Source organism: Rattus rattus, chromosome 4 (genome assembly GCF_011064425.1).
Source record: "Rattus rattus isolate New Zealand chromosome 4, Rrattus_CSIRO_v1, whole genome shotgun sequence".
NCBI lineage: Eukaryota > Metazoa > Chordata > Mammalia > Rodentia > Muridae > Rattus > Rattus rattus.
Window position 1 is genome coordinate 163476909 of NC_046157.1, and position 14799 is coordinate 163491707.

Here is a 14799-nt window from a genome sequence, read left to right on the forward strand (position 1 = left end):
TCCTGTAGGCTAGTAGACTAGTAGACAGGTAGTAGACTATCTCTAGGCTACATTTATCTTCTCTGTATGACTCCTGCTCCCTTCCTGCTTAACCAAATCCAGGCCCTTGCCCAAGCCTGACCCACATCCTGGGCTCTCAGCAGAAGTGAGGTTCAGCATCCTCAGTTCTTTGTCTCTGGAAATGTTTGCCTCCCAGCTGGGGGAGGTAGGGCCTGGAAGGCACTTTGCTTTGTGGCTTCTGTTTCCTGGGGTGAGTCACAGCCATCCTTATTTCGTTCATTCACTCAGAAACTGCTCGTATTGAAAGCCTCCCCTGCCAGGCTTTTGAGTCAGAAACCCCTTTTCCATTCTTCATCAGTTACCTTCTTCCATGAATGAGTCTTTACAGTTTTCTGCTTCATTTCAGAGGGTGATTTAGGCCCCTACTCTGCTGACCCCCCCAAGACTGATGGCTCCATGCTGGCCTCTGCATCCCAGATCCAGATATCTTTCTTGAAGCCAGGAATTGGTTACATCTTCTGGGACCTGCTTTCTTGGTGACCAGAATGTTGTCCACTCTTTCTTCAGTATGGAGGGGTGGTCTGGACCAGAGGCAGGGATGAGGCTCTGGAAGACGGAACTATACTCTTCAAAGTTGCTTCCCCTAGGTCAGTCCTCAGAGGGGTTGGTTGACAATACTTCCTGTCCTGGATTTTCTCAGAGACTTTGATACTCAGATAGGCTGGAGGCCTTCTGAGGGCCAGCACTCCAAAAGAGCAGCCAAGACGTGTATTCTGGGTCTCCACCATAGTCCACTTACTGTCCTGCCTCCACAGGCTGTGAGAGGATAAAGAATCACTTTCCCTTTGCTGTATGGTCTAAGCTCTAGGTCCTCAGTAGAATTTCTAAGGTCAGAGGTATCTTCCAAGTGATACCTGTGTTCCTGCTCCCATCTGGTCCAGCATCACAGACAAGCCGGTTGCTGACCACAACTTTTACTTCACACCTACAGCAGGATTCGGCCAAGAGTGAACTTTCTAGGGTAGGCGCTAGGTGGGTCTGTTCTTAGGGGCAGTGTTTAGAGACAGGACCTCTGCTCTCTGAACTCTGTCCACTCAGAGACCAACTCCAGCTGGGGCTCAGAGTGAGAGGGCTCTTAGGGAAGTTTCTGGCTCCCCGGGTGTGGCCATGGCAGGCAGATCAGGAGCAACGTCCTAATTGGGGTTCCACCAATTTGGGCGGAGGAGCTCAAGATCTCAGGCACAGCAGCAGCACCCGATCTTGAAGCGCCACCTCCTACATAGCCTCGGGTGTCGGCGTGGGTGGAGGTGGGGTGTGTGTGTGTGGAGCAGAAAACTGCAGCGTCTTAGCCTAAGGGCCTAGCTACTTCACAGCTTTGTGCCCGCCCTGGTGAACTAAGGACACAGAAAATGTGAAATGACACAGTCCTTCCCCTTGGCATTATTTTCAAGATTACCCAAGGCAGGGGTTACTAGGCAGGAAACAGGAATGAAGGGATGAATGGAGTCAAGTCCATTTTTCAAGTTTAAGTGAAGTGTTATTTTCCTAGTGGTTACTGTAAACGTTAGAAACAAATGATCGCTCTTTTCTCACACAGAATGGCCGGGTCTCTGTGCGGCACCCTACGGTGCGCGGGGCGGGCAGAGCCAGGTTCAGGTTCAAACAGCCACAGAGGTGGAGCGCGCTTGTCCTCCTGCGCAGCTAGAGAGGCCGGAGGGGATGGGCGGGGCCGGGCGCGCGTCCGTTGCCAAGGCCGCGCGGCCCTAGAGACCCGGTGCTGGTGGCACGCGCAGGCGCAGTGGCTAGCAGCGGTGCACTGTGGGATGGGAGACCGGCGCGCCGGGACAGCGGGCATCTCGGGGCACCGGGCAGAGGCGCGGTGCGCGAGGAGGGGCGCGAGCGGTCGCGGGCGGCAGCGCCATGAACGCGGCAGTGGTGCGGCGGACGCAGGAGGCTCTGGGCAAGGTTATCCGGAGGCCGCCGCTCACCGAGAAGCTGCTCAACAAGCCACCGTTCCGCTACCTGCACGACATCATCACTGAGGTAGGCGCCGACTAGTGCGGGTCAGGTCAGGATCCGGTTGAGATGGGGTGAGGGTAGGGGTAGGTGTGGGACGGGTTAAGGGTTCGAGTAGGGGCGGGACGTGTTGAGGATTGGAGTAGGGTATGGGACGGGGTGAGAGTCGGTGTCGAAGGTTAGGGTTAAGTGCGGGACCGAGTGAGTGTTGGGGTGAGGGTCCAGGTAGGGTAAGGATCGAGGTAGGATGCGCGTCTGAGTAGGATTCGTTTTGGGGTGAGACTCAGAATTAGGGTCGGGTCAAGATGAGGGACTAGGTAGCGTGAGGGTCGCGTTGAGGGACCGGGTAGTGTAAGGGACGTTGTAGGGTGACAATCAGGGTTCAGGTCAGAATGAGGATTAGTCTCAGATGAAGATGAGGATCAGGTCAGTGGTGAGATCTGTGTGACAGTCAGTCTCCGAGTGCCGAGTGCCGACTGGATTGAGAGAGTGGTGAGGGGTGGAGGTGCAGGTCCAGCTGAGGATCAGGGTCAGGGTTAGGCTCCAGTTGGAGTCAGGGTAGAGTAACTGGTGCTGGTCAAGTGGTTTGGGTGGAGATATAAGGCCTGGTTCAGGGTCTAGGTTTGGGGGTCAGGGGCTAGAGCCAGAAGCTGAGGCTGGGTGGTGGTGGAGGCCAGGGATGACATCGGTATGTGAGGGAGAGCCCTGGGGCAGAGTCTAGGCCCAGGGTCAAGTTGCTGTTAAGGAGCTGGAGTGTATGTTGGAGTTCTGAAATTGTGTTGTGCTTATACTTGAGGCCTGGGTAGGGTGTAGGTCTTTGTCTGGGGCCTGGGCAAGAGCTCTCAAAGGTGCCTTCCATGTTAGGTTCCCAGGCCCACTAGGTCTTGGGACTTCAAGGAGCATGTCTTCCATTTGTTAGTGAGTCTCCAGGGAGCTACATAACACTGTACAGTAGTCACAATTGTGTGGAGTCTGTTAGGGTTCTTGGTAACCCTAGAGTGTCACTGCAGGGGGTGAGCACAATTGGCATGGTATTCCAGAGGGTGCTGTGGAACTCGGGGTGTGGTTGGGACTTAGAACTGTCAGTCTCCAGAGCTCAAGGTTTCTCCTGGTGTTGACCCTCAGACTTTCTTGTCTCAGTAGGTTGAGCACTGTAGTCTACCTTTCTCTTTACTCATTTTGGCCTCCTACCTTACTTAGCTGGTAATGGGTACTTTCTCGGAACAGGGCCCCATGCCTGTCAATCTTAGGTGTGTCCAGAAATGCTCTGGAATCCACCCACATCCCAAGGGGCTCTGCTGCCTGGTAGCCTCCTCTCCCAGACTGGGAGGCATTTGTAGCCTATCCTGGAAGGTCTGAGGAAGGGACTGACCGTGTGGAGAGCCCTGTGAAACAGGCAGTTGCTACTCTTCAACAATGAAGGAGTGGAGAAGAGTTAGCCAACATGGCACTGACCTATCACAGTGGAAAATGCCAAGTCTGTGCTTTTATTCTGTTAGTACCATCAGCCCATGGCTTATTGGGAGCCTCATCCTCAAATCGCGCAGGAATGGAGTGGGGCTAGTGGGAAGGAAGAGGAATGTTGAAGTGGGAGTTGACTGTTGACCAGGTAGACAGGTGAGGAGCGAGGGAGGGCGCTTCTCTGTAGGCTTTAATGAATCTAGCCCGTCTGTTCTGGTATGAAGTATATAGCTGTCACCTCCTTGATAAGGGTGTCAGAGGTGACATACTTGGGAGTGTTTTCAGAACAAAGATAGAGTGCCTCCCTGAAGTTCTTTACTCTCCCTGATTATTGCATTCAAGTCTCTTTCATGAGTTAGCCACGGCTGGTTCTTCATTAAGCCTCCATTCAGACTTGAATGTCTCTTGTCACCGTTGCTGCTTACAATGTAAACTGCCAGCATCCTGGGAAAACCCGAGCAAAGTGAGTTTTCAGAAATGTTAGATAGGGATGCTCTGGTGGTCTGTGTGCCAGCCAGCTGTCTCTTCAAAATGACCCAGCACAAGCCCAGCCGAGCCCAGCAGTTCGTCTTTCTGTAGTTTGCTGTGAGATGGACTCTTCTAGATTAATTAATAACTAGAATGATGCAGCCAGAGTAGCTGTAGCCACATCCCTGAGGAGGTGACACTCACACGGGGATGTCTTGCTGCTGGTGTTTTTTAAAGCCTGCCTCCTGTACCCATGGTAACACGTTTCTATGTATTGCAAGTCTGGTCATAAAGTCCTTACTAAGCACCACATTCACATTCTTGGTGTCTTTTTTTTTTTTTTTAATTTATTTCTGTTACCTGTCTTACTGATTTTTTAGTAACTTGCACTTTTGAGAATCCAGGACCCTGGCTGGATGTAGGGGCATCGGTGGATCAGAAAATTATTGCCCTTCTGTAGTGGTAACTAGGGCTACAGGAAGAGGCCCTGTGGGAAGAGAACAAATATGTTTGGATGGGAGAATACTCCATTATGGTAGAAATGAGGGACTCTTCAGGAGCTTCTGGTTTCAGATACTCAGGCTAAGTAGCTCCTTTTCTTTCTGGAGTCCATTCCCGTGGCTTGGTCTGAGTACAGTGGGGAAGGGTTATGTGGTCAGGTCCTCTCAGGCCTAGTGTGACTGATTGTGGCGTCAGGTTCAGGGTCCTGCCACCCCACATGGCTTTCATCCGTCTAATGAAACCTGTTGGCCTGAACTTGGTGGTTGTTTTCTTTTGTTCGGTGTGTTCTTCCCAGCTTTTCCTTGCAGTCTCTGACCTCAGTGGGATGCTCTTCCAGTATCCCTTGGCCCTCCTTCCCCTACTGTGAACTTCCTAGCACTTGCTCAGTGATGGTAGTCTTGGCTGTCTCATAGCTGGCTGTTCTCTAGGCATCAAACCTTTGCTGAGGAAGGAGATGAAGATTAGAGCTGTAGGTGTGACTGGGTCCTGACCTCTCCTCAGTGGGGTTCAGTGGATGAGGTCAGTGAAGGGGCTACGGAGTGAGGTGAATGATGGTCCCTCTCTGTTTGGCAGGTGATTAGGATAACTGGCTTCATGAAGGGCCTCTACACAGATGCTGAGATGAAGTCAGATAACGTCAAGGTAGGTTCCCTTTCTCCACACTCTTGCTTTGCAGAATAGAGCCCATTTTATTCTGGGCTCTATTTATTTATTTATATGGCTGCACACTCCTGTGTGCCGTGTCTACGCTGATAGATGTGGAATCAAGGCTGGTGGATTCCTGAGTTATATGTACCTTCTCTTGTTTCATTTTCCCATTTGTGACAGTTGCATGCTATGCTAGATTTATCTACTGAAAAGCAGAATTAGGGGCTGTAGAGGTAGCTGGTAAAGTGCTTGCCACGCAGATGTGCAGACCTGGGTGGTATCCCCCAGCACCCATGTGAAAAGCTGGCTGACGTGTATACTGGTGATCCCAGAGCTGGAGAGGTACTCGTTGACCAGGTAGCCTAGGGAAATGGGTGAGCTTTAGGGCCCAGAGACGTTGTCTCAAAACACTGAATAGATGGTGTCCTGAGGTGAATCTCTGACCTTCGCATGAACAGGCACATGTATGTGTGCGCGTGTGAGTGTGTGCAATAATCCCACCTTTACAGCCACATGTATATGCATGCATATCCATCTATACACATATACATACAGAACATAAAGAAATGTGAAAAAAAGCAGTATTACAACCAGATGTGGAGATGCATAGCTATAAGCCCAGCACTCAGTGACTAATGCAGGGGGACTGCTGCAAGTTCAGTGAGTGCCTAGCCAGTCAAGTCTGCAAGACCCTACTCAAAAAGCAAAAGTACATCAGGATCAGTGGCTAGGAATGGTGATGCACTAGCTCTCGGGAGCCATGAGAGTCATGAGTTTGAAGCCAGCCTAGGCCACACAGACCATGTCTCAGAAGCAAAAGCCTGAACCAGATTGTTTATAGTTAATGCTATCCCATTTGTTCCATTGAAAGATTGGATGAGTAGATTTGGTTGTAAACAATGAAAGTTCATAAAGGTTATTGTCTTAGTTAGGGTTTTACTGCTGTGAACAGACACCATGACCAAGGCGAGTCTTATAAAGGACATTTAATTGGGGCTGGCTTACAGGTTCAGAGGTTCAGTCCATTATCATCAAGATGGGAGCATGGCAGCACCCAGGCAGTCATGGTGCAGGCGGAGCTGAGAGTTCTACATCTTCGTCTGAAGGAAACTAGAAACAGATTGGCATTCTTAGACAAGTAGGAGGAGGGTCTCCAAGCCCACCCCCACAGTGACACACTTCCTCCAACAAGGCCACACCTTCTAATAGTGCCACTCCCTGGGTCAAGCATATGCAAACTATGACAGTTATGAAAAGTCAGAAATTCTGAATTTGTCATACATCTAGAAATAGCTTTTCATATAAAAAGGCACCATTCTGGGTGAATATTGAATATACTGAGCCTATTGACTATATCGAATATATGAACTCCTCAAAGTATTTAAAATCAAAATTTTACTTTAAAACATCTTTATTTTTTGAAAATCTCACACATTTATGCAGTGTATTTGATCATATCTGTTCACCACTGCCTCCCTCCAGCTCTTCCGGTGTTCCCTACACTGTCTCCCTCCTGAGTTCTTGGCTTCCTTTTTAAGAACAAAGCAAAACTAAACTGTGTGTGTGTGTGTCCGTATGTATGTTACTGTGTGAGTGCGGTTTGTGGAGTCCAGAATAGGACGTCAGGGCCTCTAGAGCTGGAGGTACAGGTGCTTATGAGCCACCCGATGTGGTGCTGGGAACTGAAACTCGCGTCCTCTGTACGAGCACTGTACACTGTTAATTACAGTCAGAGCCATTTATCCAGCTGCAAGTATTTACTTTAATGTTAGTCTTTTCCATGGAAATATTTCAGGATAAAGATGCAAAGATTAGCTTCTTACAGAAGGCCATAGATGTGGTCATGATGGTGTCAGGAGAACCCTTGGCAGCAAAACCAGCTAGAATTGTGGCCGGGCACGAACCTGAAAGAACCAATGAGCTGCTTCAGTTGATTGGCAAGTGCTGCCTCAACAAGGTAGGTGGATGCCTGCCTTCCTGGTAGGCAGCTTGTCCTGGACTGGCAGAGCTGGTGTGGAATGCTTCCCTAGTTCCTGCATGTGAAGCCTGGGAAGCAGGGGTGTGAGCGGGAAGGCCAGTGCTGAGAGCTGCTCTGTCCCCTGGGTGGCTGTGAGGGATGCCGGAGCCAGAATCTGCTCTTGCTGGGGCTTGAGGTAGTTTTCTGTTGTGGAAATCCAGGTAACAGTTATCTCAGTTGGCACAGGTTTTGTAGTTTGAATACGTTAGTGATGTGCGGCCATCACTGTAATCTACCCTTCATTTGCAAGACTCACTCTCTGTACCCATTACCTCCCCCTCCTCCCACCCTAATACCAACCTTTCCCTCTCTGCTGCTGTAAGTCTGACTGACAGTCCATGTATGAGGCAGTATGTCACTAGCATGGTGTCCTCAGAGTTCATCCACAGTGTGCCACGGGTCAATTTTCTCCCCACTTGGTTAGCAATACTTTGCTGTGTCTGTAGACCACATTGTTTTTCTGTTCGTCTGTTAAGGGACATCTGTGTTGCTTCCACATTCTGGCTGTCATAAATCATGCCACTCAGAGCCCAGAGTGCCACTGTCCCTTTAGACCAGCTTTTAGTTCTTTTGGGGTAAACCCAGGAGTGCTGTGGTCATGCTGATTATTGTGTGTGTGATATTGGGAGGAGCACCACACTGTTTTCTGGAGCACGGCACGCTCTGCATCCCCAGTGGTTCACAGGTTCCACTGCTCCCTCATTATACCTGCAATTTTAGCATTTCTTTTGTAATAGCTGTCCTAAGTGATGTGTGCTCATTAGACCTGGGATTCTGTTTGATGACCTATGTAGTGCAGTGTGGGTTACTAGAGCCACATGCATGTCCACACTGACATTCGGATAGAGAGGAGACAGGATCATTAGCTTGGGTGTCATTAGTAATGGATCTCAAGCATTGTGCTTTGTCACTAACATTTTTGCTTACTAGTTTATCTCCAAATGTCCTTCATGGTAGGAAGAAATCTATTTAATGAGCTGTCCTTTAGTGTTCCATTCTCAGTGCCTGTACTCACTAACATCATCTTCCTTGCCTGGCCAACCAGCTCTCCAGTGATGAGGCTGTGAAGAGAGTCTTAGCTGGGGAGAAGGGGGACTCGAGAGGTCGGGTCCTGAGGACGTCGAAAGCACAAGAGCCCGACAACAAGAGTGTGAAGGAGGAAGAGTCCAGAACACAGAAAGAGGTGAGCTGTAGGACGCACGTCTTTGACACAGCAAGTCTGTAAACTAAAGTCAAATATTAAAAATGACTGTCATGTCCATATGCTTTTCTTCAGGAGAAACGAAGCTCTGAGGTGAAGGAGAGAAGCGCAAGTGCAGAGCACAAACAGAAGGAGGAACTGAAGGAAGACAGCAAGCCTCGGGAGAAGGAGAGAGACAAGGAGAAGGCAAAGGAGGCTGACAGAGACCGACACAGAGAACCCGACAGGGACAGAAACAGAGACGGAGAGCGAGAGAAAGTCAGAGCACGGGCCAAGCAGGACAGGGACAGAAACAACAAAGATCGGGACAGAGAGACTGAAAGGGACAGGGATAGGGACAGGAGGAGTGAGGGTGGGAAAGAAAAAGAGAGGCAGAAGGACCGAGACCGTGACAAGGGAAAAGACCGGGAACGGCGGAAATCGAAGAATGGAGAACATACCCGGGATCCTGACAGGGAGAAGAGCAGAGATGCAGACAAGTCAGAGAAAAAGGCATGATCATGATCAAGACTTCCTTTCCTCTTTAAGATTTACTCACTATTTTTATGTTTATGTGTGAGTGAATGAATATATGTGTACCATGTATGTGCAGGAGGCCCCGGAGGCCAGAAGAGGGAATCACACCTCCTGGTGCTGGAGTTAGAGGAGGCTCTGAGCTACTGTGTGGATGCTGGGAACTGAACTCAGGCCTCTGCAGGAGCAGCCAGTGCTCCTAACCCTGAGCCATCCCTCCAGCTCCGAGGCCTGTGCATGGAGAGTGTACTGTGCTCTGTAAATCAGCTTCTGCTCTACCTTTGTCTTGTAAAATACTGTTTATTTTTCTGCTTGTTTGTATGTGTCGATGCATGTCACGTATGCTAGAGACACGGGTGATTGTATGTGTGAATGCATGTCACGTATGCTAGAGACAAGGGTGATTGTGAGCTGCTTGATGTGTAGGCGCTGAGCCTGAACTCTGCTTTACCAGAGTTAGCAGGGACTCTTAACCACAGCACCAGCTCTTTAGCTCCTGAACCTATTGTCTTACTTAGGGCTTCTGTTGCTGCAACGAAACACCATGACCAAAATGCAAGTTGAGGACAAGAGTTTATCAGCTTACATTTCCGGATCATAGTCCATCATCGGGGGAAGTTAGGACAGGAACTCAAGCAGGGCAGGAACCTAGAGGCAGGAGCTGATACAGAGGCCATGGGGGATGCTGCTTACTGGCTTGCTTCCCATGGCTTGCTCAGCTTGCTTTCTTGTAGGAACCAGGGCCACCAGCCCAGGGACTACAATGGTGTGGGTCCTCCCCCTTGATCACTGAGAACTTGCCTTACAGCTGGGTCTCATGGAGGCATTTCCTCTCATTCTGATGACTCTAACTCATGTCAAGTTGACACATAAAATCAGCCAGGACATCTGTCATCCTTTTAATAGACTTTGGAAAACTTGGAATTGTGAATTGTGACTGTGTTTGATTCCTTGAAGTAATCCAAAGAGTTTCTTGCCAGGTGTCTGTTTGAAGAAATTTATTTATTTCTACTCTAATTGTTGTTATATATGGGTGCATGGAGTATGTAGGTGTGAGTGTGTGCGTGCCACAGTGTGGGGGCCAGAGCACAGCTTTGCAGAGTTGGTTCTCTCCTAACCTTTAGGCTGGTTCTGGACATCAAACTCCAGTTGCTGGGTTTGCATGGAAAATGTTTTTACTCCCTGAACCTCGTATTGGCCCAGTTCTTAAAAACTTTAAATGTTTTTGTCACTTATTAATAGTAGCTCAACCACTTAGCTCAGTATTCTTCAGTAAGTTTTCAGACATCTTTAGAATATCCTTAAGCACACATCTGGGTGGTACTTATGTTTACTGTTGAACTCCTGGCCTAATAGGGAACTGGCACATAGTAGGTATGCAGTAGACGTTAGGTGAAGCAGAGGGATTGTGGCGCTTCAGGTCTTGGGTCTTTGGATGGCTCTGAAGTGTTTAGAATACTGGAAGGTGGATCCAGGGAGGAGGCCAGTGAAACACTGCCGTCAAATGCCTTCTGTCCTCAGAGTTTGGCAGTCCCTGCCAGGCCTCTAGAGAAAGCATCAGCTGGGAGCAGGAGCCGTTTGTCGAGGCCTTGCTTTGTCTTGCCAGATTATTCAAAGGCTCTTCGCCTGCTATCCTTGTGCCATAGTCCACATACACAGCTGACAACAGTTGTGTGTGTGGTCTCTTTGGAGCATGGACATGACTCAAGGTCTCTCACATTGTAAGTGCCAGAAAACTCATCTTCCTGTAATTCCGGAACAATGGCATTTCGGGTAAAATTAAGGTTGGCCAGGGGTTTCTTTGGCTTCTCACTGCTTTCTGAGTCAGGTGACTGGGACTGGCCCTGTGCATGGGTTGCACACCAGTCACTTTTCCCATTGCTATGACAAATGTCGGCATGTCTTCCCAGTTGAGTTAAATCTAGGTGATCCTTCATTATGTGCAAAGGTTCCTCTCCCAGATGACTCTAGAGTCCAGTGGAGATCAACCATCCTAGGTCCAGACTCTTCCAGATGACCTGGTGGCCCAGTATGCACAGAGCATCCCAGGGAGGCTGAGAGCTACCAGCTCTGCAGCTGCTGGCCACAGGACAGCCGGGATCTGGGCTGGTTCTAAACCTACCTGCGGCAGTCTCTTGTTCTGTACTGCATCTCAGTGTGGCTGTTTGTGAGAGGAGTGGGCTCTGTAGGGATAGCCATGCAGGTGTTCTGACACTGCCGTTGTGGCTGTCAGCATGTCCCCCTCTCAGCACGGTGCACTGAGATTGCTGTGGTCTCATTGGTAGTTGGTTTAGCATTCTGCTGGGCACTTGGCTGTTTGCTATTAAGTCACGTTTTAACCTCCCACTCACATCCTGGAGTAACGTACTCAGTGTCATAATGTACCTGTGTCACAGTAACCTGGGTTCCTTTGCGAGTTTTAGAAATCATCTATATCTTATCATTGCCTCTTTTTAGTGGCCTAAGAAAACAGTTTTCATTGAGCTGTGTTTTAGAGGCACTAGTGTATTCTGATGTATTTTAGCTGTGTGAGGCAGTCCCTCGAGGGACAACCTTCCTCAGTTCTGACTCTAGATGAAGCATCACCTTGTCATGCTCACTGGAGCTGCTGATGCTGTGAATGCTAACAGAAAGGCAGTTCCAGAGAGGGGAGTTTGGATAAGAACCAAGTACAAGTGATAATTTGTTTCAAAGGATAGGCCCCCCTCAGTCAAGTGAAATTCAGTTCGCTGGGGTCTCTGGTTTTGTCTGTCTGGTTCTTCTGTTGTTGATCCCAGGGTACCTTTATTGAGCTCTGTGGGTCTGGGAAAACACCACTGAAGTTTACTGTAGCCACAAGTGCCTGCAGATGTGAGCTACTTCAAGACTCCTCACAAAGGACCTTCCTAGTGTTTGCTACAGTCTTGCCTGTCCCTAGTCCTGCTCTCTTACTGTCTAGGAGGAGGCAGAGCTGCCTGGTGGGAAGGAAGACAGGTGCAAGCATATGTGCAGTCAGCAGGGTTCCAGGGTGACATTAGAGCCTAGCCACGGGCTCAGCCTTTGCCCCTCTTGGGGCTGTGAGGCTGGCCTGAACTCGGCAGTCTTAGTGACCTCGTCCATACCTTCACCATGAACTTAATGATGACAGTCTGTCTCCTTTTGTCCAGATCTTTCAGAGAACTAATTTAAGGAATAAGATGGTATTTACAGTACTCATATGGTTCCCGACAATGTTTTCACTGTTGCTATGAAGAGTCTTTCCATTCTGAAGTTGTCCATTACTGGGAGACACTCAGAAAAGAGGAGTGAGCTTACAGTCACACCACATCTCACTTCTAATCTTGGGTAACTTGGCCCTACCTACTGCAGAGTGTTTCTAGGTGTCCTGCGACTCTCTTGGCGTTCTCTTGGGACTTCTGGGCAGAATGGCTGCCAGACCTGGAGTGATGATGCGCTCCTGTGTGAGAGATTATCTTGTTTGTTCCTCAGTGTATGTACAGTATCTTGGTAGTTTCCTTTCATTGTTAATATTATAGATTTTTAACAATTCCAAAGCGTAAAAAGGATTCTTCTTCTTTTTATAGTCAGCAAATTCAGGGGAGATATCTAAAAAGTTGTCAGAAGGATCTTTCAAAGATGTCAAAGCAGAGATGGAGGTAAAGTTTTAAAAAACAGTTGGTCTGTTGGTCCGTCTGTCTGCCTGCCTGTCTGTCTCTGTTTGCTTTTCTGTCACCATGATAAAACACTGACTAAACTAACCTAGGGGAGGTAAAGGCTTACTTGGCTTACACTTCCACATCACAGTCGGTCAAGGAAAGCCTGGAGGCAGGACCTGAAACAGAGACCATAAGGAGCACTGGCTCCTGCCCTGCTCTCAGGCTCTCAGTCCGCTGGTTTCCTGTAGTCTCTGCCTCCCTGCCAGATATGGCACTGCCCGTGGCAATCAACTGACGGAGGCAGTTTCTTTTCTTTTTTTCTTTTTTGAGATGGTGTTGCTCTATGTAGCCTTGGCTGTCCCAGAACTTGCTCTGCAGCCCAGTTTAATCTCAAACTCAGGTCTTGCCCGTCTCTGCTTCCTGAGTGCTGGGATTAGAGGTGTTTGTGGCAAGTTGATAATAGAAACCAGTATAGTGTGTGTGTGTGTGTGTGTGTGTGTGTGTGTGTGTGTGTGTGTGTGTGTGTGCGCGCGCGCGCGTGCGCAAATGTAACCGTTTGTCTGCCATGATGTTTGTATGTAGATTGGAAGGCATCCTTGGTATGAGTCCTCTGCTTCCAGCTTTTTTGAGACGGGGTCTTCGTTGTTTTTGTGGTGTCTACTTGAGGCTAAGGTTTAAGGTTTAAGTTTCCTGGAGTTCTCCTGTCTTCACCACCCGTCTCTGTAGGAACAGTGGGGCTGTAGATACTGTGCTGTGTTTGCAGCTCTTATGTGGATTCTGGAGTTTCAAACTCAGGTCCTTGAGCTTGAGTGGTGTTTTAGTTACTTTTCCGTTACTGTGATAAAAATCCCCTGACAAGCAATATAAGGGAGAAAGGGCGAGTATCAGTGAGTAGACAGCCAATGTGCTTGAGGGAACTGATCATAGTTTTCAGCTAAGTGAAATGGTGCCGGGAACAGTGAGGGCAGGGGCATCTTTCCATCTCATTGATCTACTGTGATCCCACAGACATACCCAGAAGCCCATTTCCCGGGCGATTGCACATCTATAAAGGTGGCAAATCGAGATGCAGGATCATTTGCAACTGTCACTTTTACCCACCGAGTCATCTTCCTAGTTTCTAAACAGTTTAAGAGATGTCCGTTTAAACCTGCATTGTAGCCGTGAGTGCTCTATCCTTTCTGATCTGCTGGGAGGAGAGCTGTCTCACAGATGCTCCGTTACAAAAGCTATCATATATTTGGCTTATTACCTGCTGGACAGGTGGAATGGTTTTCTGTGGGCATTTCCAGGGTTATGCCCAGCTTTGGGTGACAAGCATATATGTTTTTGTCATCTGGTAAGAGGGTCGGCTGGCTTCTGGGGAGAGGCAGGTGAGTCTGGGACCATGCAATATGTCTCCTTTGGCTGGTATGATCATGGCTACCCCGGGGAGGCTGCATTCATCATAAACACCACTGAAAAGTTGACACCAACTTCTGTAATTCATCTGGAAGTATTCAGAACCATCTGGTGCAGGTGGCTGGAGCAGGGCCTAGGAGGCTGTGGCGTTACGTGGGGATGGGAGTCTAGATCTGTGCCAGGCAAAGGGGGTGGTTGGGGGAGGAGAGTGAAGGAGGAAGAGGAGGGAATGCTTGAGAGGAGGGAGGGAAGGGTTGAAGGAGAGGACTGGTTTCTCTCTAGCTCTCTCTCTCTCTCTCTCTCTCTCTCTCTCTCTCTCTCTCTCTCTCTCTCTCTTTTTCTCTCAAATGCCCTAGAAGTTCTGACTTTCAGAGTTCTACAAATCCCATTGTAGTGCAGTGATGGGCTGCATCTCAGATACTAAACACCCTGAGGTGTTAAGCCAGTGAGGAATTGCCTACCACGTAGCACAATTCAACAAGCGTCTTGTCCTTGAGCCAGAGGACCGTGTAGCAACAGATGCAGGCTTAGCACAGCCTCATCACTGTTTCTCTTGGGAAGTGGTACAGACAGATCTCACTGCAGGGCAAGGAGGGGAGGTGTCCTCTACCTCCCACCTCAGGTGAGGGTGTGGTACAGTCCTTCAAGCCAAGGATATGTCCTGTTCATCCCCTTCCAGCAGAGCATGGGAAGTAACTCAGTTAGAGCTGATGTGCAATGTGCCAACTGATTCTTCTCTTCTTTAAGGCTGACATTTCTGTGGGAGCATCCAAGTCTTCAACGTTAAAAGCATCAAAACGGCGATCCAAGAATTCACTGGAAGGTACTGACTGCAAAACTGCCTGTGGGTGTAGCTGAGACGTAGGCTGGCCCTCCTGTGTCTGGCCAGGGTGTAGGAGATGGGAACTCTGGGGAGGAGTCAGCTCTGCAGCTGGAGA

General features: G+C 49.1%; 1 protein-coding gene across 6 annotated transcripts in view; it reads left to right on the top strand.

The window, feature by feature from the left end:
- Positions 1-1807: 1807 nt before the first annotated feature.
- Positions 1808-14799, top strand: part of Traf3ip1 (TRAF3 interacting protein 1) — a 37269-nt gene continuing 24277 nt past the window's right edge. For 4 of the 6 annotated variants that reach the window (XM_032901638.1, XM_032901639.1, XM_032901640.1 and 1 more), the window contains exons 1-6: positions 1808-2043; positions 5020-5088; positions 6890-7051; positions 8157-8294; positions 8388-8804; positions 14609-14684. In XM_032901638.1, coding sequence (XP_032757529.1) covers positions 1921-2043; positions 5020-5088; positions 6890-7051; positions 8157-8294; positions 8388-8804; positions 14609-14684 — 985 coding nt within the window. In that variant the 5' untranslated portion in view covers positions 1808-1920. Of the gene's footprint in view, positions 2044-5019; positions 5089-6889; positions 7052-8156; positions 8295-8387; positions 8805-12388; positions 12461-14608; positions 14685-14799 lie in introns of all 6 variants that reach the window. The other 2 variants (XM_032901642.1, XM_032901643.1) reach the window with 1 other exon arrangement.